The sequence below is a fragment of the Brienomyrus brachyistius genome, chromosome 5 (genome assembly GCF_023856365.1).
Source record: "Brienomyrus brachyistius isolate T26 chromosome 5, BBRACH_0.4, whole genome shotgun sequence".
Lineage (NCBI taxonomy): Eukaryota > Metazoa > Chordata > Actinopteri > Osteoglossiformes > Mormyridae > Brienomyrus > Brienomyrus brachyistius.
Genome location: NC_064537.1, coordinates 14,970,930 through 14,996,266, shown reverse-complemented (window position 1 = coordinate 14,996,266; position 25,337 = coordinate 14,970,930). Strand labels below are relative to the sequence as shown.

At 44.0% G+C, this 25,337-nt stretch overlaps 1 protein-coding gene across 2 annotated transcripts in view; it reads right to left on the bottom strand.

Annotated features, from left to right (window-relative positions):
* The window catches only part of spata20 (spermatogenesis associated 20), a 33,688-nt gene extending 11,570 nt beyond the window's left edge, over positions 1 to 22,118 (bottom strand). Inside the window, exons 1-15 of one of the 2 annotated variants that reach the window (XM_049013413.1) lie at positions 21,838 to 22,118; positions 20,674 to 20,817; positions 20,186 to 20,250; positions 19,947 to 20,101; positions 19,176 to 19,319; positions 18,644 to 18,845; positions 17,283 to 17,413; positions 16,672 to 16,776; positions 15,197 to 15,271; positions 14,566 to 14,778; positions 14,045 to 14,237; positions 11,612 to 11,780; positions 6,629 to 6,837; positions 4,581 to 4,780; positions 4,042 to 4,122 (exon numbers count right to left, since the gene is read on the bottom strand). In XM_049013413.1, coding sequence (XP_048869370.1) covers positions 4,042 to 4,122; positions 4,581 to 4,780; positions 6,629 to 6,837; positions 11,612 to 11,780; positions 14,045 to 14,237; positions 14,566 to 14,778; positions 15,197 to 15,271; positions 16,672 to 16,776; positions 17,283 to 17,413; positions 18,644 to 18,845; positions 19,176 to 19,319; positions 19,947 to 20,101; positions 20,186 to 20,250; positions 20,674 to 20,817; positions 21,838 to 22,031 — 2,280 coding nt within the window. In that variant the 5' untranslated portion in view covers positions 22,032 to 22,118. The remainder of the gene's footprint in view (positions 1 to 4,041; positions 4,123 to 4,580; positions 4,781 to 6,628; positions 6,838 to 11,611; positions 11,781 to 14,044; positions 14,238 to 14,565; positions 14,779 to 15,196; positions 15,272 to 16,671; positions 16,777 to 17,282; positions 17,414 to 18,643; positions 18,846 to 19,175; positions 19,320 to 19,946; positions 20,102 to 20,185; positions 20,251 to 20,673; positions 20,818 to 21,837) is intronic. The other variant, XM_049013415.1, reaches the window with a different exon arrangement.
* Between the last annotated feature and the right edge of the window lie 3,219 nt (positions 22,119 to 25,337).

Sequence of the window (25,337 nt, the reverse complement as noted above, 5' to 3'; positions counted from 1 at the left end):
AGATTCTTCTGAATTGTTTCAGCCATCCAGCTGGATAAATGTATAAAGTGGACAGATGCTCTGAATAAACTGATGATCTAAGCAGCTGGTAATAACGCAGTCGACTGGACCAAATATATATGATATGAAGAACCACTGCCTGAAGTGAATAAGAACTTGCTAATCCAGTCCCTGGATCCAATATATAAACATCTCAGTGAAGCAATAATCAACACTGGAATTATTCATCTGAGTATTGTGGATAGCCCCTTTGAAGTTCTCGATTTGTTGCATAAATAAATACTGAATTTGAGGCTTGGCATGTTTCTGATCATACTACACCACACACAGATACATACAGGGGTATGAGAGAGCGCACGTTCCTGAAATGTCCACAAGTGAGACTCGACACCCACTCTCTACTCTCAGTACTTGCAGAGTAGGTAGGGAGACCTTCAGTGGTTAGATTAACTGGGCTCGAACGATTCCAGAACACTGGGACACTGGCGGCTGGTTACCATGGATGCAAAACCAATGGGTGAGCGAGCAAGTGCGCGAGCGAGGGAAGAAAGGGAGGCTCTGTTACATGTATCACCTCTTCAAGTATCAAATGCCATTTTGACACAGTAATTAGAAATGATGACTCTCGTTAGGGATCACTAATTCAAGGGCTAACCGCGCAAGCGAAAACTTCCTCTCTAGCACCGATTTTATATCTCCGCAGTCACGGAGAATGAAAAAGCAAAAAATAATACTGAATTAGCCACAGAGGCAGCACATAGGATCCGAAACTGGCACCAAAACATTATGGGTTTCAATCCCCAGAAGTCGAATTGCTTGAGAAACGAAAGGTATTGAACTGCTGCTAGTAATTTGCTGGTGTATAAAGGTAAAAGTGCACAGCTTTAAGGTATAAAGATGTTTTCCTGAGCAAAACGGTACACTTAAATTCATGAATGGCATAAACAAATATCAGAAATGCATACCCCCCCTAACATTTATGACATATGCTCATACATGTAAATATAGATACTATTCAGGAAGATGCCACAAGGTCCAATCCCCCCCCCCCCGCCCCCCACCTCGGTGTCTCCAAGAATAGATATGTACACTGGGGATTCTAGGCTGATATTACTTGACTGCAGTTTTAGCCCAGTAACAAAAACAAATGTGGTAAGTCCTCAGTAAATACTGGGGTTTAGTTAACGTTTGTGTCATTTCCAAGTCAATTAGGCAAACAATTACCCCAGAGCTCACCTGAGGCCGAGCTGTTGGGGGGCAAAAATGTGGACCATCTGCGGGGGGTCCTTGCGAACCAGATTGGGAAACACTGGTCTATAGCATCACGTTCTGTTTCCTCTGTTCTGTATACTTGGCTTGAAGAAATCCTCCACTGTCCGTTTAACTGCCTCCAGCAACACAACAAACAGGCAGCCTCCTACTCTGCTCTGAGCCACAGTGGAAATAGCACTTCCTGTACTAAAAATCCCCAGCTGACATCACACAGCAACCCTGTGCTCGCATAAGAATATACATTATTCCTTCCAGCCAAGGAAATTTGACTTGAAAATGAGATTTGTACTGTTTAAAATATAAATAAATCGGGACACACATAATACCGTTAACGTTTTTCTTCCCTTTATTTAAACAACACGTAGTATTTAATATGCTAGAGTATATAAATGAATAGCTGACCACAACCAGCAACATCTGGCACTTTGCAAAGGACAGGGCCCGCACCTTCATGGAGATGGATACCTGCCCTCGAAATAGGTTCACTTTTGCATGTCAAAATGCTGTCTCTTAATGTGCCCATAATTCTCCACAAACACCCCACTGACCTGTATGGAATATGCTACAGCAACGTCACCCGCATGTCATATCATCACCCGGGCTTTCCTGATCCCCATTCATACAGCAGAGACCATCCGTCTGCTCCGGCAGCCATTAAGCACGCACACTCCCTGGTCGTTCACACCTCAGGACCATCGGTTACTGCAGGAAGTGCCCAAAATCAAAACAGCACCCCTTTCAGAATCCACGTACAGACCTACTTATTCTAAACATAATGAAGGGTTCCCCCAAAGCTTAGCTAACCCAAAATGTTACTTTTTCACGCCTAAAAATAGGAGAAGCCAAAAGATAAAACATAAAATCCATTAGTTACTTTGGTGCAATACAGCTCTGCAGTTTTTTAAAGCTATCGATAATTATACATATTTTCAAAAGCACATGAATAATTCTATTTCCCTGCTAGAAGCCCTCTCCAAAAAGAAAGAGGCATTTTTATTACGGGTTTAATGAACATGACAACAAAGCAATTAGTCTGTCAAACATGAATCAGTGCCCAAGACAAAGAAAAGCACCACGCCTGTAATCTTAGGTAAGTTATTTAAATTACATTTCTCAGGAAAATATATAGGTCATAGTTGCGAAGCACCGCTGCAAGGTCAATAAATAACGTAGAACAATATCACTTATTTATGTTCTGGAGATCAATAAAAGAAGCCACGCGATAATTAAAATATTGCCTTAGACTGGACTTTTTTCTCAATATGAACATCTCAGTTTAAACTCTTCTTTGCATTATATTTCACTTTACCATTTTATGTGGTTAAGCCCTGTGATTACTTAATTCCATCCATCCATCCATCCATTTTCCAAACCGCTTATCCTATTGGGTCACAGGGGGTCCGGAGCCTATCCCGGAATCAATGGGCACGAGGCAGGGAACAACCCAGGATGGGGGGCCAGCCCATCGCAGGGCACACTCACACACCATTCACACACACATGCACTCCTACGGGCAATTTAGCAACTCCAATTAGCCTCAGCATGTTTTTGGACTGTGGGGGGAAACCGGAGTAACTGAAATAAATATCAATAAAAATTCTAATATAAGTATAACAAACCTATTATATACTGTATAAATACCATGAAACACCCTCTACTGTGAGCAATTAGCCAGCAGCGGCAGCATTTTACACATGCTCATCCTGGGGAGAAATCAGCAGACAGAGATCAGACATTCACAGATCCGGGACGGAAACGGATTTCAATATCACACGTTTTGTCTCAGTGCTGCCAGAACTGGACAAGAACAAAAATCAAAATGCCAAAATCAACAAGTTTTAATTCCTGTCACATGTGAGGATCATATTTAATGATATACTGGAAGCCTTTCAGGAACGTAATCCCTTAGTTAAGCTCATTTTTTCCAGGTAATGAAATTTCTAAATACAACTGAAATGCTAACTTAAAATGATGGGAGAGCCTTATCGACACCTACGTGTTACGATAAATGCGTCAATTTTACGGTAAAATCCAAGCTTGGCCAGTCAACACAAGAAGTGACCAATCTTAAAGTGGCCGTCACACCTATAAAGCCGCAAAAATATGCTGTTTTTAAAAGAGCACTTCTAAATATCACTAATGTTATTTACAATTTGAGGTGTGCCTTTTCTATTTAGTTGGCTCAGAATTTGTATATTTTAATAATAACATCTTGACATGTGCAGCTATTTTGGGGTTTGTTCAGGAAATGTACTGAATTTGAGCTTAAAAGAATGCAGCGATAATATCGAGCCTCACAGGCCTCATTGACTGGGATTATTGGACATTGTCGATCCCACTTCCCGTTAGTTACACACCCAGTTCCCATGGTTCTGGAGCTGAGGATGACTGACAACACAGTATCACTCCAGCCACCGCGGGTATCGAGGCTGAGCTTCTCCCTCCTGCGACGGACGAGTGTGTAGATAAGCAGAGCAAAGAACTAATTAAGCGGTTAGAGAGGCGAAAAGCTGCAGGGTCGTCAATTTCTGCCTGCGATTAGGACGTTTTTCTTTGAAACGCCCCCCCCAGTCGCTGCACCTTTCCCTACCATCATCCCCACTAGTAACACGAGCCCATGTTACCTCAACCAGCCAGCGATATGTCAAAGTCTGCCCCCCCCCCACGGGACGTGTCACAGGCCACAGATCTGGCTTCTTATGTGCTATTCCAAGGGTTTCTCTTGCGCACACAGAGCATGCTCAGCGGGGGGGGGGGGTAGTCACTCACTTTATGGGGCAGGAACAGAGCACTGACACAGGAAACCAGGGATGCGGTGTCCTCAGAGTCGAGCTGGCCACAGATAACAACCTGGGGGGAGAGAGTGAGGAGGCGTGGGTCAGCCCGGCCGCCGGCTACTGGTAATGAGGTGGGCAGGTGTCTCTGCCAGTCCATCTGGCCCCAGCTGAACCTGCAGCTTGTTACCGCGGTATCCAGAGTGTGATTCCGTATACGCGCTCTCAGAAGTCAGCTGGTGATGGAAAGCCTCTTTGACTGAAGCATGGACACATGGTAAGACGCACACACCGGTTATGCCATAGATACGGGCTGCGTGAAAAGGCTTTCTCTGGGAGCAAAAGGTGTTCAGGAGCACTTCGCAAAAGCCGTGCGTGCCTGTGGATGACAAACCCTTCCCTGGCACGGTACCTAAAAGCCACCCGAGCTCCACTCAAACAAACCACCATCCAGAAGAATGACGTGTCCATCGATGTGTTTGCTGTTATTGTTTGCTACCGTGTAGCTGTAATTAGCGGGCAGACAGGCCTCACCTGCTTGAGAGTGTAGTGCTGCGCCATGAGGCCGCGGACCATGTCCGGCAAGGAGATGGGCATCCTGACCAGGAGATCCGAAAACGCAGTCAGCAGCTGCTCCGAGCGAGAGGCCCATTCCTGCCTGCCCGTATAGAGGGACAGACGGAGCAGGTTCATCGCAGAGACAGAGTTGGCACTGGGCTCTGCACCGTCCTGGTCTGAAGACAAAAAATACCAGCGTAGACCACTCATTCAGTACAACACATAAGTATCTGAGCAACTTAGGGTAGCATGAAGGGTTATGTGTGTTCCCTGGGTTTCTGCAATTTACAGGCAATGTAGCTTTAGTAAAATACCATCCAACATTTTAACTATAATTATATAAAGTATAATATAAGCATATTTGAATATTTATTAAATAAGTATGATGCAATAAGTGAGCCACAAAAAATATGTAGGGAGGTCCATTTTCATCTGAACGGATCCGTTTTTATGCCTCAGGCCATGTTCTTGCGTTTGGCAGTGAGGGCTTAAGACCTGGAGCGCAATCTGCACACGACCAACTAAGGCCGTGCGCACATACAAAAGCGGACATGAACAAGCACAAGTGGCGGCTTAAACATCGCTAAAAATCACAGGAGGCGGACTCGGGGTACTTAACCCTGATAGCTTCGCTGAATACCCCGCTGGGCGACAGTGCTAAGGCTCGTATTTCATTTAGCACGAGACAGGCTGCCAAGCAAATATAACCTTTTCAAACGAGAATAAACCCGGAAGGGCACATGAAGCCAATACAAATGGGGAAGGTTCTGCTTTGGCGGAGAGGTCAGTTATTACTGCTCTGATAATAAGAAGCATATCACGAGCGCGTGTGAAAAAGAGGTTAAACACAGGGGGGTGTACAGCACACTGGCATAAGCATTCCGTGCGTGACGTTGCAGATGATGACGAAGGCAGGACAATCGCCCGACAAGACTTTTGACCCGAAAAAGGTCCGCACAAGCTTAAAAAATATCATGTTTTACCACATTGTTGGGATAGCCTGACCTAAAGCAGCAAAGCCTTCCAGCTAAGCTCTCAGTGATGGCGAGTCACCCGACGAAAGACCTACTCACATCCATTTTAGTACGTCATGGTGATGAAAAATAAAAAATATAATAACTACTCACTTTTGTCCCCTTTGCTTATATATGTCAGGGCCATTTTCACAGGGTTATCTGTCATGACAGAGCCCCCCCGTGGAGGATCTCTGAGTCTATCAGCATGCATGTTCCCTTCCAGGTAAGTGAATACGGAACCATGCTATTAAGGACATCGTGCTAAGGCAGTTACACCCCTCAAATGCATTTTCCTGTCCCACCTTAACAAATGTCACGCACTAGCCCTCCCCCACCCACCCACCTAAAAGCATTACCAATGTGGCATGATATCAAAATAAATCAAAATAATCAAATCAAAATTTATTCAGGGGTGGTGCGATTTAACAAACGAGATGTCAGAGGCAGCCACACGGGAGGTAAATCAATAAAGCTGACGTCAGTAGCTACTTTGGGTTGAACGTTTAGCAGTGTAAGAGGACATAGGTGGAAATTAGCTAAAGGTACATTTTTCACTGACATGTGGGAGTTATAAATGGCCAGGCGGCTAGTGGAACCGGAGACAATTAAAACATTCAGGATCAAGCTTAATGCCATGAAAGTTGCACTGCAGGCACGAGGATGGGCCCAATTCAGCTGAACAACCCATATCTACTGCACTTTTTCTGTTCTCTCGTAGGGAAAAATCGATCGTTTCAGATAAAGTCGAGGGCAAGAAACTAATTTCCTATGTGTTACTCGAGGAAATATGCCAAAAATTATTTTAGCTCCAGAAATTGTCCTGCGGGGATGAATTTGCCACAGAAATATTTCTTTTTAATAATGTCAGGGAGGTAAGGGAAGTGTGTAAGGGCCCAAGAGTGTCAAGTGTCAAGCAGAATGACAGCCAAATAGCAAATCACATCTGAAGATGCCTTTTAGACCCGCCCTCCACTCCGCCCACTTACCTTCCTTAACCCGATTGCTTACCTTGCTTGAGTGCCAGCAACAATGTAGCGTCTCTAGGGTCACTGCAGAAGTAACCGCTGCCTTGGCTGTCCCAGAAGAGCTGGTCCTGCCTTTGCTGTAACTCCTCAGCCCAGCCAAGCCAGAACGTGTTCAGCGTGGCCTCGTGCAGGTCCAGTAAGCCACAGATCACAAAGGCATAGTCATCAAGGAAGCCTGCAATAGGGGATTCACTGGGGCAAGACAACAGCAGGGAGAGAGATCACGATGCTCTCCAGCATGGCTGTATGCTTTACATGAAAAGTAATACATAGAAATATCTAATCAGGTACTTTTAAAATATGCAGTAAATTGATTATTTCTGGGTTATGTGTACAAATTCCCAGCACACAACTTCACTGAACGGACCCAGAATGTTTAGTTCTTCGCTCCCAGGACAGTTTTCCTCTCTACACCATGAGTAGTTGAGTGTAGGTCGGTGCAGGAAGACATAGCAACACCTAAAGCAGTGCTGACAGAACAGTTTCAACAAATGCTCCAGGGCTTAGTTGCACAACAAAAAAGGAGGTGGGTAGTGAATGGGGGGGGGGGGGCAGGGGGGGGGGGCAGGGGTGCCACGGGGGAAGTGAAATCATCTGGCTGCTAAACGGTCTTCCCTTTCATTGAGGTGTTCTGTCAGATCAGCTGCCCAGTTTCGACGTCTCGCACGGAGCCATCGCCGGACCGTGGGCTGCAAAAATGCCGCCAATGAACACACAGCTCATGTGGTGTCGATGGAGAGTCAGCTGACAGCCAGAGAGAATTCAGACATATGCTGTGTCTGTCCCGGCAGCGGATGAGTCACATGACCTCATGAATCAAGTGCACGGTGGGGATGAGGAAACAAAGGAGTTTATTTGCAGGAGGGTAATATCACAATATTTCATAAGAAAACCAAATAAGGATCTCTGTTCATCCACCTGTATCTTTTAACACAGGGGTGGGGAACCTGATCCACGGAGGGGTGTGGGTGCAGGTTTTTAGGATGACCTCTCAATCAGCCAATAACAGTGGATCCCCAGGACTGGAGTTGAGAACCCTGTTTTATTATTGGCTGATGGAAAGGTCATACCAAAAACCCGCACCGGCTCTCTATGGATCAGCTTCCCCATCCATGTTTTAAGGGCTTGTCCTAGTCACCTAGGTTGCGAAGCACCAAAAGAAAAGACATTTGATATTTCTATGGTCAGGATATCATTTTTATTCTACAGTATGTTAATAGACGCTTAATGAGATAACAATAACAAGAATGTTTCACCATAAGAAAAACTAAAATTTTCTAAAATACAAATGTTGCATCTTATGTGTTAAACAGTACTGTGCAAAAGTCTTACACAGTAAAAGAAATGATGTTTAGATGATCTGCATGTTGGTGTAAAACTGTGGTATTACGGCTGTAAAAGTGTGTTAGCTTAGCCGTTTCAATAGCACTCCTAAGTCACCCCAGTATTTGTCGCAACCGTCCAATACACCCATGTATATTTTAACTGGAGCAGTAGCACTCCTTGTACAGCTTGTATAGCTAATCAATACCTCATTCAGTTATTTAACTAAGTGAATTAAGTGAACTGGTGGTGAAATTTAGCAAACACACGGAATGGCTGGGGTGCCCCTGAGGAGAGGTTTGGGAACTTTATCATCTAGCCATCCGACTAGATACTAATAACTTTTTGGAGAACAAGAGAAATTACTGTTAGTTTTTCTTGTGTTACAATGGATCTGCAACTATTCTAATGTTAAATTATGTTTTTTTTTTCATTTTTATCAAATGCACACTTAATCCCCAGATAAATAGCTTTAAACATTTCCTTTGACTACCTTTCTCTAAAACTAGCTTTACTGACCTTCATCAAATTACTTCAGTCTTTAAATAAAAAAACATACAATCATGTGAAACGTGTTTTAAATTAGTGGAACCCCGCATTACAATTACAGTGAAACTGCTTCATTCGCAGTGACTAGCATTTACTTCACCACTACATTCACTTCACATTCCACTTTAACTGTATCGTAACTAATCTACCAAGACTTTTACCATGAACTACAGATAAACTACACTGGGTGCTTTTCCTCTGCACCAGGTACTGTACCATACTTTTGGTACAATACTTTCGGTACTTTCTCCATTTACTTCTGGTGAAGTACCAGTACCAAAATTTCCAGTACGTAAACTACCAAACCAGTTGGGATACTTCTGTGGTGCTTATGGTACTTTGGGGTGGGTTGTACAAATGCCTTCTTTGTCGATTGGTTATGCAAATAGCCTGCCTCTAAACACAATACCAGCGTCGCTACAAACTCAGCAAAACAATGATAAACCACGTAAAAAAAACCCGAATACATAAATAATAGCGGATGCGTGGACGAATGAAGAGATCCAAGCTTTAATTGTGATCTGGTCAGAAGAGCAGGTACAACAAGATCAGGATGACAAGAAGTATAAAAAGAATTTTACATAATTATCAAAATATCATAAAGTTATCCAAAGTAAAGCGAAAAAAAGAGTTACCTCAGCTCACTCCATCGCGTGAACATCAAAAGCTAGAGTGTCGCTGCAAACACTGCCCGTGTTCAAGCCCTGCATCGATCGGCTTCCAGCCTCACCCTTCTTTCCAGGGCCTCTGTTTGGGGTCATTTGTCATTTAAAAACTAAATCCACAGGCTATGGAAACAATATAGCCCAGGTTGAAATTTAGGATATACATTTATACAGATAAGAAAATACATATGGATTTAACTGCTTAACTCAGCTCAGGCCTTAAACTGATTGGCATAGAAATAATATCATCATCATCATCATCTAAGGTATGGTGCTCAAGCAACCAGCCCCATTACAAAAAAATTCTACATCCAATATCTTCCCCTTCCTAAATATCACAGCATCTTGGTTGTTCTAAATAAGACTAAGAGGAATGTCCTGGCTCTCCAGTAAAAACAGTACGTTATCTATAACCGTATGTCTTTTGTGGCTCATAAGACCATGACTCAGTTAAGTGGCGAAATCCCTTTTGCAGCACCAGTCTGGTCTCGATGCTGCCCGATTCGAGAGTCTGTACGGTGCCTCGCTGGCAGCTGTCCCAGGAAGCATAAGGCAGGGGAACACCCAGCACGCGATGCCAGGGTAGTGTAGGGCGGACACGCCCACACACACATGTACACGTATGTACGTACACACACACACACACACACGTACATATGCGTGCGCACATACACACACATGTGTATATATACACACTTGCACAGACATGCACACCTATGTGCATGTATACACACACAGACACATGTGTGCTCACACACACAGTCACACATACATACACACACACACACAAACATACACACACACACAAACATATGCATGCACACACAGTTCATGTATTCCTATCACTGTGGGGACTCTTCATTATTCATTTCTATGAGTATAATCCTAATACTAACTATGATAACCCAGGCCTAACCTTAACTATGATAACCCTAACCCTAATACTAACTATGATAACCCAGCCCTAACCTTAACTATAAGTAACCAAATAAAAACACTTGAGTTTTCACTTGAAAAATGTAAGAGGTTTAACTACATTGTAATGATATTTGCTGCCCTCGATGTGCCAAAAACAAACTCGCATACACACACAAACACACACACACACACACACACACACACACACACACACACACACACACGCAGACACACTATGAGCGATACTTAAGACACCAAACCGCAAGGTTCTGCAAGTGGGAATCGCACCTGCAACCACGGGGGTTTGAGGCGATGGTGTTACCATCTGAGTCATCGCGCTGCCTTTTAATAACAGCTATAATTATAAGCATTATCATCATTACCCATATCATCATCATTTTTAGCAATAATAATATGCAGAAATGTACATCTACAATGGCCTGTGTTCTTCCCTCCTAAGCACTGCTTCACAGATTGGCACTGTCTGCACCCCCCCCCCCCCCAACGCCTCGATAATCTCGCCCAACATGATGCCATCCTCGCCTCCTTCTGTAACCCTGCCAGGTCAGACTGGATTACTCTCTCTCAGTCTCACCTGTGCCCATGACTCTGCCAAACAGTTACGGTGCCAGGCGACAGCCACACTTCATGACGACGTCTTGGACGGAAGGTCCGCGACAAAACGACGTCACCTTCATACCGCTTTACATTTCACATTGCTGCATCGAAAGGGGAGTGTTCGATACGCAACGCAAACATATCTAATGAGAGGGCAAAATATAGATATATACGTTTTGTTTGTTTTTGGTCTCGTATGTTTGCCCAGCATTATTGAGAGCATGATGGGATGGCGGCTGAATCATAAATGTTACATTTCTGGGGGGGGCGCTGAGGCTGAAGTCGAGTCCCGGTGCTGCAGAAACTGGGCAGAGCAGACACGCAATCAGCAGAAAACAGCAGACTTTCCTATAAATTAATCATCTTCAATCTGGCAATGTTCTGTTGCCTCGGAATTATTAAATTCTGAAGAGGAAATCCTCCAGCGGCAGATGGGAGCAAATTAATAGCGGTCTGACACATTTCGGCTCTCCGAGCGCACGGCCGACAGTGAGCCGGCTTCCGATTCTGTGAAGAAGTTTTTTTTCTTCGTATAAAAAGAATGAAAATGCTGCGAGCGAAAACTTCTCCTTTGTTCTCGCGGAGAGCGAGGTATGACAGAAATCCACACAGACTTGCCGCAGCCTGGCTTTTCAGCAGCCTGGCTTTAGCGCGTGCTGCACAGATATGTGTGGTGTGGCTGCAGACGATGGCAATCAGATGCGTCTGGAACTAACATAAGAGGTGTCCCGAAACACAGATGCTTCCCGGTGCCCCTCGGACTGAAACATCACGCCCTGAGAGAATGCTAGCACCTCGGCACGTACTTCCGGCCCTCCGCAGAAGCTGCTTTTTCATGCGTTCCGTAACGCAGCAGCTGAGTGAAGAAAGGATGCCGTCTAGGGAATACTCACATTTGCTCCACTTCCATTTCGTTGCCGCGGTAGCACGCATGTAGGATCCGGCCTTCGACCTCATCCCACAGGTGGTCCCTTAAGAATTGGGCAGCGCGTACCGCCCGTTCCACCAACGCCTTGTCCCCCAGGGCAGCGCCGACGCGCGCAAACCCTGACAGCATCAGCCCTATAAAGATGGAGATGGGGGAGTGAGGAAGGCTGATATTCCCAGCAGAACAAGATTCACTAATTACATTTGCATTTTTATTTATTTAGCAGCTGCTTTTATCCAATGTGACATACATTTTTTTTGAGATGGTCACACAGTCTCTGGAGCCATTGAGGGTCTTGCTACAGGGTAAAAAGGTGGAAGCACTCTGACAATCACAAGATTAACTAACTAACACGAACTGCGGCAGATTTTCGTGCAGAGCAGAGCGCCAACACGCGCCACATCAGGATTATACGGTAATTCTACTCTTTCCCGAGATGCCTCCCCCATTATGCCCAAACATGGTAAGAGAAGCAGAAGGGACTCCGTTGAGACCCTGCGGAGCCTGCAGGGCTGAGAGTGCTCAATGGTAGCAATGGGACTGTCACCTTCGATGAATGAATGGAATCGTGATAAGGAAACGCTGCATAGTGAAAGCTTAAACTGAAGCGAATTAGAAAAGTAAAGGGGCTTGTCCATGTAAGAAACACTTCAATTAAGCCACGGCTCGGCCTACTCTTAATTAGTAAATCAGTTCATTAATCACATTCCTGGAATGCATTACTACCTATAAAGATTGATAAAATAAATGTGGGGAAGGGGGCACTGGAAATGAAAAGCTCCATGTAACAAGACATGAAAGTAATGGTGTCATTAAAATCAGGCAGAGTCATAATAGCATCACAGTCCAAGTCAAAAGTGTGGACACACCAGCCTTTAATGTATTTGTATTTGTTTTTATTTTAGCTATGTCATTTACCTTGTAGTAAAAGGATTAGAGGAAATTAAGTAATACATGTCAAATATTGCAACAGTCGATGAGTTTTCAACACATAAAAATTCTCTCAAATTTTAGACCCTTCAAAACAGCCCTACTTTTGCTTCCATAACACCATTGCAGACTCCTGTCATTCTTTCAACCAGCTCCCAGATGTAGCCACCTGAAATGCTTCTCTAACAGCCCTGAAGGAGTTTCCACTCTGGGCACAAGTTGACCAACTTACTCTTAGTGTTCGATATAATACATCCCAAATCAGCTGGGGGGGTTGTGGGGCCAGTCTATCTGTCACAGCACTCAATCTATTTAGTTTTTCACAAGATAATACTTACAGTACATAACCTTGTGGCGTGCTTAGGGTCGTCATTTGAGGTGCACTGATCCGATATTCGGATTGGTATCGGCCAGCAATCCACACCTAATAGACAGATCGGGTATCGGCCGTATGTGACCGAACCACGTCCGATACTTATACAGTTTTCGGCAGTCTGTAAAAAGATAGCTCTCATTTCATGTTAAATCGATTTGCACAATCAATTGCACAAGAGCTCTTTCCCATTTTAGATGTGATTTTTACTGCATTTAAGCTAAATGCTGACGCTGCCTCTCAGTCTATTTGTCACTCAGTGGACGTGAGCGCAGTGACCACCTGCTGTGATGTCATGTGCATACCCTTTGTAGCAAGAGAAGCGTAGAAACAGCAGGAAAGAGGGAGACGATCTGAAGGTATTTTACCCCTGAAACAACAACTAGTAGCATAGCGTTTGTAAAAACAATGTTTTGAGAGGTGGAAGTAACTTTTACTGGAAAATCCCACTAAACAAAGTGCACACGTTTGTGCAAGACAATGAGAATAATATGAAAAACGCAATGGATGGTTTGGGAGCCACAAGAGGGGCCGCTATGACAAAGATGTGTAAGTGACACTGTTGCCAGTGGGAGAAAAATTGCGGGGCATTTTAAGCATTCGCCACTTGTGTATCCTCACTTGGCAGATATTCAAACTGAACTGCAAATGCCTCAAAAATGCTTAAAACAAGATGTACAAACGAGGTGGAACAGTACATTATGTATGTTACCAGTAGCTTAATTAAAGCGTTTTTGGCATACATTTTTTCATTCATTTTTACTAGTTAAAAAAACATTAATAATATATAAAGTATAAATATTTATATCATATATATTTATTATATTAAAATATTAAAGTAAAAAGAGCTTGTGTATCGGAATCTGTATTGGTAACAGCAGTTGTGTGTTGGAATCGGATTGGAACTGAAAAAATGTGGATTGGCTCATCTCTAGTCATTATCAACAAATGATCTTCAGTATGTTTTGTCTGGTACTGTAGCTACAAACAACTAAGTCTATTAGGCAATGGACTGCAGATGTGATTTTTTTCAATGCCTTGGAGGCCCATATACCTATGAATGTGATCTGGGAACCAAACCCTGCACCCCCTCACCGTTCCAGGAGGAAAGCATCTTAGTGTCCAGGTGAGGCGGAGGCCGGGTCTTCCGCACCTCTGCAAGCCTCCTCCTACCCTCCGCCAACACCTGATCTATCTCCTCCATACTCAGGCCAAAGCGGGCAGCCGTCAGTTCCAGAGAATAGCGCACGATAAGCACGTTCTGCCCCGACAGCTCGCCATGAGGGTCCTGATAGGAATGAATTGCAGGAAGAAATAAAGTGGGGTTACTAAATTTACCCAGAGAGAGAGAGGAAGTATCCCAAAAATCCATGATCCCAATAAAAAGCAGCTCCTCTGTTTGCAGGACTTCCACCTGTACTGACATAATACTGACATCCGATTTCCGTGTCCTATTTACTCTTCCTCCAATGTAACCTCCTAAGCTAAACTGCTCGACCAAAGAAAATCACCACAGGCAGCAGCACTGAAACCCTTCTGCGTAACTGTTGATTCTCTTGGCTACATGCTGCCTCTCCCCTTCCTCTCCAGCACACTCATGGAGGGCAGATGTGTACCTGGGTAGGGTCCACGTTGCCCTGCTCCTTGACACCGTAGTGGTGCATGAAGATGTCAGCCCGAGTGGCTCCCCCAGTGGCGCCCTCTACAGGTTCCGGGAGCAGCTCCCTGATCTCCCCAGCTGTCCACACACAGAAGGCCCCCTCCCTCTTCTCAGCAGCCTCAGGCGTGGGGAAAGAGTCTGCATCCTCTGCGCTATAGAAACCTCCGGACTGCAGGGCGAAACGCAACGGTAATCCCACCGATACTCTTCACAGGGGCTAACTAGCGTGCAAAAAATGCTGTAGAACATCATGTGTGAAATATACACATTTGATGTGTGAAATACATATTTGTGATTATTTATTCAACTCAGTTCTTCCATTTGTATAATAATGTTGTTGGAAAAAATGTGTATCAAAATACGCCAAAAATTCTACAATCAATAGGAAAGTAACCTTAATTAAGGCAGCCATTCTGGAAAACCACAGTATTCCACAGCAAATGGCCAACAGGCAGGGCGAGGAGCTGACCTCGCTAACCCAATTTCGGGGATTCTGTGCCACTGGTGTGTGCCGGCTGCAGCATCAGCAGAGTTTGGGCGGCCAGGTGTCGCGGCAGGACGAGCCGAGGAGATTCGAGATCACTCACCTTGTCACTCAGATCTCTGGAGACGTAGCGCAACACATCCCGAGCCACATCTGCAAAGAGCTGCTCCCCGGACACCTGTCCCAGCAGAAACGTAGAGAATTTCTCGCGTGCGCTGTCCCAAAACCGCTGAGCCAGGCACAATAATGACAAGCGCGTGTTTGTTTGGCTGCCGCTCCCTTAGAAAACAGGTTACCCCATATTAAGCTGGATAACACCTAGGGAAAAGGAAACTGTCCCGTATACATAGAAAAATGAAAAGGAAGAACCACAGCAGCAAGTGGCGGACCAAAAAAATAGATATATTCTGCAGAGAAGCAGGCAGAAAAGTTAACAAAAGTAGGGGCAGGGGATAATTTGGGATACGAAGGATATGCAATATTTATAGCATGTGTCCAAAAGTGTCACCAGCCAACGGGGCTGATGTGTGAAATATGCTAATCATGTAAGTGACAAATAAATCTTAAAAAAAAAAACCTCCCAGCTATAAAGCCACTGAATAACTGCTCAGGGGCCAAAGTGGAAACGGGGGCTCCTGTACCAACAGACACCACCAACAGAACTACTTCACAGGTACCCCAAATCATGGTTGGTGTGCGAACCAGCGGGTTAGGACACCATGCCTGTGACCGGAAGGTCGTCGGTTTAGGTCCCACGGATGAGAGAGCGATTTCATAGTTGGGCCCTTAGCTCAAACTGCCCCAGGGACTGAGTGACCCTGCTATCGCAATTCTATGTCACTTTGGATAAATAAATTTAACTCTTGGTTCTGTAACTCTTACACAACCTCAATCTGCCTCTGGATGCCTCGCCTTCATCACTAAACATTCAATATCTCTAGTAGTGGTCCCCAAGTGGCATGGTGTGTATCTTTCCCTGTATGGTCTACCATAGGCCTCATTCTGTTCGATGACAGATTTGGATGTAGCTACAATATGCTTCGCCCGTGACTTATCATCTGTGCCCCAGGGACATGGCATTACCTTCCTGCTGGGAGATGTGCCCTTCAGAACAACCAGGTTATGAATTGCAGGGCATATGGTTTCGCTGGGTATTTTTGGGCACAGAAGGAATAGTGTGGTAATATAGAAAACCGCCCAATCAGCAGTCATCAGTCTTGAAGAGCATTTTTGCAAACAGTAAGGCATGAGAGGAACGGGTCTGACCCACGTCGTCAAGAATACATGACAGTCCAGTGGATACTAGAATCACTTCTTTCACCTCTGCCTTACATCTGTTAATGGGGATTACTATGCAAGCTGAATATGATCCAGTTTCAAGTGCAAATTACTACAGGACTTGAAAGCATATTCATTTACAACCAATGAGGAAAAGCGATGCTAGGATTTGCACTAATCCCTCTCTAGATCCCGACAGAAAGACAGAAAGGAAGCTGGAAAACATAGGCAAGTGTGAGGCAGTGTGAGACATTGCACACAGTCCCAAAAGGCTCTCGCATAAACACAGGTGTCCCCAACCTGATAGGCGGTGATGTAGGCCACCGCCAGCTGTGCTTGGTCGTACAGCATCTTCTCGAAGTGAGGAACGTGCCAGGAGGAGTCCGTGGAGTAGCGGTGGAAACCCTGAGGGAGAAGCCGGGACACAAACAAAGAGGAGTGTAGGGAGAAGGGAAAAAACGCAGGGAGCGGATGGCAAAACCAGGCCGAGAGCAAAAAGTACAGCAAAAAAGAAGGAAGAGGAAGGAAGGAATCCAGCAGAACGGAAGAGACGCCAGACAAAATTGTAATAAATAATCCAAAGTGTAGTTCAATAACAGGAAGTAATTAATAGAATGCAGCCTCAGTAAAATAAGAGTGTTTTCTTAAGGAATATGGGAGTCCTTCTATTTCTAATGATGTAGTCCGTCGACATCATGTGGGCGGTACAAGAGCCTGTTGACCTACTGATCATGGCAGGAGGGATGAGAAAAACACACTTCACATCAAGCTCCTTCCTTTCATTTAACCCAGTAAAAATGTTATGTTCAATAAGGGGACATGCTTATTGAAACAGGCGGCCTTTTCAAGATAAAATGCACCAGATGCGGAACTGTGGCCCCACACATGCTGCTGAGGTTAAGCCGCAGTACCTGCGCCACATGGTCACGAATGCCACCTAGGGCCATCATCCGCATTGTGTGGAGAGCCATCTGCAGTGCCTCCGCCCCCTCTGATGTGGACCGGTTCGTCGCCCAGAACGACATGAGGAACATCAGGTTGACTGTGGAGGCAGCGTAGAGTCACTCGAGAGAAACTGAATTGCAGAAACCAACGCATGTTCAAAAAATCAATATCTCTCTCTATGTACTGACAGCAATTAGATTGAGAGCATCTCCCCAGGAACACCTGGGTAGCGGATCTGAACCTGAGGTCCAAAAAATCCCAACAGATAAGATTAAGGTGTATTGAAGGATACAAGACAGAAATTCCTGGAACAAACCACATATCTGGTTTCCACAGGATGTGAAGAGTTTTATCATTCTGGGGAAATATGTAAAACATTACAGTGGGGTCAAGCAGCACAGTTATGCTCCTCAAGGTCAAAAAGCACCAGATTTTACTGTCCAGATATATATTCTGACATTGTAATTCTTTAATTTCTATCAGGATTAATCAATTATTTGATTTTTAGATTACCTGTATTCGAGATTTGTTTAACTTCACTGAAAAAAAAACACAACTATGAACACGGGGGAACTTAATTACACACTATTGATGAAGTACAAAGGAAGTAGAATCGCAGAACATTATTTTTTATTGTTATAATTAAACAGAGAAACAAACCGGTGTAAAATTGTCAAAAAGGCCAACTATTGGACAGTACAGAAAAAAATCAAACACTTTAATAAAGTGCTACCTGACTAGGGGGAGAGCGGGGAGCATTGGCCAAGACTGAGACATTGGACCAATATCAATATCTTGATTTTTAATGAGTATTGGCTGATACAATGTTAAAAAAATCAATCATGCATCTCTAGTTAGTTAGCTAGTTAGGTATCTCAGGGTCTTGACCATTGCTACCGTAGCTTGCAAAAAGAATGATGCTACAAAAACCATTCAATGACATTTTTACGCTACAAAAGAGAGGCATTTCCCAAAACACTGGAGTGGAAAGATTATCTCTACCATTAGATAGAGTGCTCTGCATTACAAAACAGGGGTGAGCTTCCAAAAAGGGGTGGTAGCACAAAAATTGTCAGGTAGCGCTTCCTTTGTGAATATTAATGAACCTTCTCTGCCATCCCACATTTGAAAAATTTGTGTCAGCACTGCTACTTTGTGCGTCTACCTGCAGCACGTGAACACAAGCTCGTGCAGCCCTGAAGTAGGAATATCTTCATTTGAAGATTACAAATCGATGCACTGAATTCCCATATTAACAATCGACTCATCGTGACGCATCTGTGCATCTATACATGCCTATGTGACAGTGTCACAGAGTGCAGCTAACCTGGTGTAGGGAACTTGGGTGATTCCCTAAATCCCCCATACTCTTCTTCATAAGACTGTGCCAGCTGGTGGAAGCATCGCTGGGCCACTTTGGGGGCATGTGGAGGGGTTTGCCCCGGTAGGGCGCCGATAGCAGTGGCCTTTTTGAGGGCCTCAATCACTCGCTTCCCACTGGACTCAAGAGCCTCCCTGTTGCTCTGCCACTGAGTGAGAAAGATGCAATGACATAGCAGGCCAGGAGAGATACTGAGTTATGCATGAAAATGTGTTTAAACCAGGGAATATTGTTACTACTATTATTGGGATTATTTTAATTATTGTCACCATCATCATTAATATTATTAATAACAAAAACAACAAAAATAATTCTATCAATTTATACTGTTCTATTTTCCTCTGAAGCAATTTAGCTTACAGACCTACTGAAAGCTCAGGGCTCCTCCTGAGACTGAACTAGCAAAAAATTCCGGTTACAAATCTGCACCCTTAAATACTACATCTCATTCTTGGGTATATGCCAAGGGAAACCCGACCTGCTCTATAATGCGCAACAATACAGTTTTAAAACCAGGTCTGCGTCCACTATCGCCAGGTGGGAAGTATGTGCCACCAAAAAAAGGTCGAAGGTCAGGGGTTAGCCATACGCTCATTGGCCATCCTCCCCCCCCACAGGTAGCCTGAAAAGAGAGACAAGCAAAAGCCAGAGAAATACTTTGCATTTATGCACATTTACATATATTACCTGCCATTGTCTTTGATAGTGGTGAACACCGCTTAGTAAAAAAAAAATCAGATCTAATGTAAAAAATTATGACAATCAACTGAGTAATTGACTATCCAGAAAATGACAAGACCTATATTGGAAGACCCTTATTTCAGTTAGCTACATTTCCTCCTAAACAGCCCAGTTCACCGTTACTTTAGCTGACTGAGACCCTATTCATAACATCCACAACACAAAGATCTCCAGAAACATACATTTACAGTGACAAATAAAACCTACTGAATTCTCCTATAGCAATGTAGGGAATGTCTGCTGTGAAAAGAAATCTACAATTTGTTGCAGCCTTGCCTGGATAACTTTCTGTACAGACTACAGTTCCTCAACCCTGGTCTGAAGACTTTTGTTCAAGCCAGACACTGAAGCACCTGATTCCTAATTGCTGTTTTGACTTGAACCGGTTCAATTCCTTGACTGTTTAAAAATCCTCACAGCAGCTTCAGAGAGAGCTGCCATCATCCTACACCAAAGCAGAATAGCTATGTCCCACAAAATCTCCCCCAAATCTTTTAAAAATGCAGACCTGGACAAAAGTCATATAAAGTTTATCCACATCTGGCCGTTCCTCCCGATCTACTTTGATGCAAACAAAGTTGTCGCTGAGGATCTTGCCAATTTCCACATCCTCAAAAGACTCTCTCTCCATCACATGACACCAGTGACAGGTAGAGTACCCCACTATGGGATGGAGAACATAAGACATACTCAGTATTAGCCCAATGTAAAGACAAGAACACATATGCTGATACATAAATCTTGTACCTGACAGGAATATAGGCTTATCTTCCTTCTTTGCCTTGTCCAATGCTTCCTGTCCCCATGGAAACCTATGGGTCAGCATTTTTATATTCATTTATTTAATATCCATTTTTATTCAAAATGACATATAACTGAGACATCAGGGTCAGACAGTTCTTGGAGATGCAGGGGTTAAGGGCCTTGTTCAAGCGCCTAACACCAAATCAGCCTGTAGACTATGGGATCTGAACCATCCATCTATCTATCCATCCATCTTCCAAACCGTTTATCCTACTGGGTCGCAGGGGGTCCGGAGCCTATCCCGGAAGCAATGGGCACAAGGCAGGGAACAACCCAGGATGGGGGGCCAGTCCATTGCAGGGCACGGATCTGAACCAGCAACCTTCTAATCAAAGTTGCAGTGCAACGACCCGTGGGGCTAGGCACCATTGGTAAATAGCATTTTAGGAATGGTTTAACAAAGAAATGCGCTGCATTTCTGCGGTTCTCACCAGTCCACTGGGTTATGTGCATGTTGCAGCAGATATGGTGATCTCTCTTTGCTCAGGCGATTTATGTATCTTCCTGAATGTCCAGGTCGGCTGTTCTGCGCATCACCCCCTGATGCCATGCAGAGACCGGCTATACAAGTGGTCCTGTGGAAACGTCATAGTAGGAGAAAAATACTTCAAAAAATTACTAAAAACGTACACCAAAGCAAATAGTACAAGCGGTTAAAACCAGGGGAAGCCGATCTAAATAAGTGAAACCGGAGAAAGACAAATAATACGCTTTGATCGCTAAACGAGCATGTTATGTAAATACGGAAAATTAACTACACAATCAACAATCACAGGGGAACGACGTCAGCACAGTGACATGTGCAGCACATCTGCCGAACACACTGCGTGTGACATGACTTGTTTATGACTGAGAAAAATATCTGGGTGTTCGTAGATCGGTACATTTGCTGGGTGAAATCGAGCCTGAAGCCTCGATCGGGAGGAAGCGCAGGCAGAACACTGGACCCCCCGATCGGCAGTTTTTGTAGCCAGCGCAGGCAGGACACTGGACCCCCCCCCCGATTGGGAGACAGCACAGGCAGGACACCGGAAGCAAAACAACGCAGAGCAGAGAGGCAAACTGCATTTAAAGCGATCTGACGGGTAAACGTCCTTAGCTAGTTAATAACATTAGCCACAGTATCAATGGCTAAATTCAAGCTTAAAGTTTATCCTCCGTCCCATTTACCTACGGATTCCACCACACAGCTGACGATGAAAAATATATAAAAAGTTATAGATAACTGTGAAAGACAGTTTACCTAGGGTAAGCCAACACACAGTCAGGAACAACCTGACTATATTGCGGGGGAAAATGCGCCCCTGTTTTATATTAAGTGTCACGGAGCAGTTGACAACTTTAAATTGCAAGCGACTGTCCGTGTTATATCTAAGACATGGAGACACCATTCCCTGCATCCCATAATATTATACTACATGCGCCTGTTGTATAACCAGATAAAAAATGTTGTATGCGCACGGATTATACTCATTAGACCAGGGACACTGTACTGCTTAAATACTGTAAGGAAGCCATCCTCATTCTGAGCACATGCGGCCGTCATTGATCTGTCCAGGCTTATATGCTGCATGATCTGTTGTACTTATGTTTACCTGGAGCAGTGCTGGGGAGTCCTTATGTTCCCCGGGGAGGGGCACGTTTTTCTAGATGGGAGAGGAGAGCCTCCGACGCTTCTGTTGCGCTCTGCGACTGGAATCTTCTCCAGTCTCGAGAATATCTTGCTGAAGCTTTGTGTTGCGGCTCGACTGTTAATATGTAGCGACAGTGCCCAGGCCCGTCTTAACATTTTACTGAGAAGAACCGTGCAGTCAGCTGGCAGGAGCTTTAGCTCTGTAAAGTGAAAGTGCAAGTCAGTGCGTAGGTTCGTCACAGCAAGTGGCAGTACGCTGTTTGACCACACGGTGGTACTGTGGAACGGAGTTACCCTAGGACAGTGGTTGTCAAACTCGGTCCTCGGGACCCACTGACCTGCTTGTTTTTCAGCTAGGAATAGCTGGAAAACAAGCAGGGTAGTGGATCACGAGGGCCGAGTTTGAGAATCACTGCCCTAGGACCACCGAGTTAACTGCTTCAAGTGTGTGTGTGTGTGTGTGTAAAAGATGCTGGAGGAGAGTTACCATACATAATGATACACACACACACATATGTAATGAAAGGTAAATTCATTACGAAAAGCAATATTAACACTATGAATGCGTTTTGGCGACGGAGGAACGAAAAATACTGTAAACCAAAAAGTAGCTTCTTAACGCCTCTATTTTGCCACGCATTATGTGATGTCACAACGACTTAGCCGCTTAAACGCTAAAATGGCTCCGTTTGAGTGATTTGAAGGACCGTGAACGTAGCCTATGCCTGTCAGATAAAAAGATGACTTCTTCTGCTCTAGGTGAATTGCGTTTTATGTGTTTTACCCGGCTAACCAACAGAAGGTATTATGCACAGATTTAACGGTTGTTTGTTTTGTTTAGTTGTTTGAATGCAGTTTGATTGTCATCAAGGCTGATTAAATCGGTTGTTTCGTCTGGTTATAATTGTATTCTGTCATGGCACTTTGCAGCTTTGCATAAGCGGTTTTTGGGACCCTGTAGGCAGGCAAAATAATAAGTTATCTGTTTAAGTGAATTGGCATATATAAATTACCCATAGTGTGGTTGATAGACATCCTGTGTGGGGTCTCCCCTGCCTCGTGTATTGTGCTTCCTGAAATTGGATAAAATAATGGAGGATGGATGTACAGCTCTGGAGGTATCATTGTGACCTCACGCATTACTCATTCCTTCTGTTCCGCATGTGTTTGTATATTCCCTTTTCATGTGGGTTTCCTACCATGGTACAGCATGCCAAAATAACAAATGTAATTTCTAAGTAATTCGCTGTTGGTTGTGTGTTGCCCTCTGCTATTTTGTGACCAAACTTTGTGTGTTTGGAGAGGACACATGCAGTGCGCATGTTTCACAAAGAAAAACACAGGCTATTTAAAGAGAAATGCACGTGCGCTGCCTGTCTCATTATTCCGACATCCATAACGTAAACAAAGACAGAACAACGGTGCCCTGAGAGCTGCAGCATGCGGTGAAAATAATCACTGAAACTCATGCCAGATGATGGTCTAATTTCCAGACAGTCTATATAGGGGAAAAAAACCCTGAATACTCAAATATTTGTATTGAACAGATGAATCAGATTTGACTGACATAATTCTGAGTTGGGAACAGCACTATTCTACATCTCAGTCAACTTTGTCAGAGGATATATTTGAGACTGATAACACAGAAGCTTGGAAAACTCTTGGAAGACCGGAGACGTCTGAAAAGATTTTCAAGGTTTTACAGGTTTTCATAAATACTGGTTTCTGTAAATGTTTTACCTGATGGCAGAGATACCCTTACAGATCTGGGTACAGTTCTCACCCCATTCAGTTTGTCCAGCCTCATATCCATCATTCGTTCACTATTCTCATTTCACCTTGCCGGTTATTGAAATTATCACAGTGTCTCTCTAGTTTGGTAATTCAGCGCACATTTTTCAAGACAGTTTTATCAAAATGGGCAATAAATATAAAATCTACATTACAATATATTTATTCAACAACATTTACTGCATGTATAATTATGTATGCTCTATAGTCTTGCATTGGCAAGAATACAAACAATTTTATTCAGTTTTAAGATTAACAGCATTATCACTATCAAAATAAAAGGTATCAAGTGTTAACCCTGGGTGGTTTATGCAAACAAATTATTAAAATGATTAACCAGTTTACAGTACCATACTCATGCTACATTTACACTTAAAACGGAAACTCATCTAATTGTAATGGATTCTCCTTTGAGAATTATATTGTTTAAAAAGAAATTCAGACATAGAAGCAAGTCATTATGGCAGTATGAGTTTGTCGTCTAGTACCGAAGCTCATAAGCTGCCTGTCTGTGTTGTCCAAGCCTATTCAGCCTCCCCATTTTCTTATCCAAATTATCACCAAATGATGATCAGTTAACAACTCCACCTGTCTCTGAGTGTCAGAACATACAGCCTCATGTTAGGTGATGCAACTACAAAGTGGTGTTGTCACAATACCAAAATGTCAAACTTTGGTTACATACCAAGAAAAGTATTGAAATTTGATACCATTTTTGATACTCAACACGGCGTCAGGGAATCCGCGGCAGGGAAGCACGCACACAGAAGTGTGGGACAAAACGAGCTTTATTCGGTCGAACAGGCAAAGGGCTTCCCAAGGGCAAGGCGAGGAGAATGGTCACGGTCGGAAGGTAAGGTCAGAAGCCGGGGCGGTCAGTCCTACAGGCAGGCACGGGACACGGAGATGAGGGGGAGGGAAGACGAGGGGTCCAGGGGCTGGCAGGGAAGGCAGGACGGGAGGATCAGGAATGAGGAATGGTGTGGGGAAGGAAGGCAGGCAGGGTGAGGAGCACACAAGAGGCAGACGAAAGCGGTAAGGAAGGAGGGTGTGACACAGGACAAGTATGCGCTCGGTATTGCAATGGAAGATCGGCAAATACTTCACAACCCTTGTTTCCTGCACCTTCCTTTTGTATTATCCTGTACGAAGCCTAATTAGTTGCATCCGCTGGTCCACGCCCGAGGGGCGTTACACACAGTATGTTTGTAACACTAGAAAAATTTACTTCAGTTGCAATTTTGTTTGCAGTGAAAACTTTACAGTCTTATGTAACTTATTTTTTGTAAATTTCTATTAAAATGTAATGTTACTTTATATTATTATTAAAAGGCATAATAGAAAAGATATGCATCACTTTTACATACCTTTTTTTATTATTGAGCATGACACCTGGGATTATTACCCATACGACTCTGGATTAATGCACATGACACTCTAAATTGTGAATTATTACACATGACACCCTGGATTATTGCACATATTTACACATGTATATTCTTCTGTGTAACAGAGACGTAGTGGATCAGGAGCGTGGAGGTAGTAAGGTTTGATGAGCCCAGGCACTGATGTATGTGGGTATACTGTTAAATTCCAGTGTTATGAGTATAAGGGTGTGACTTCTTCTTCTTCTTCCCCTTTTAATGCCCTGGGCAAGCAGTCTGACCGTAG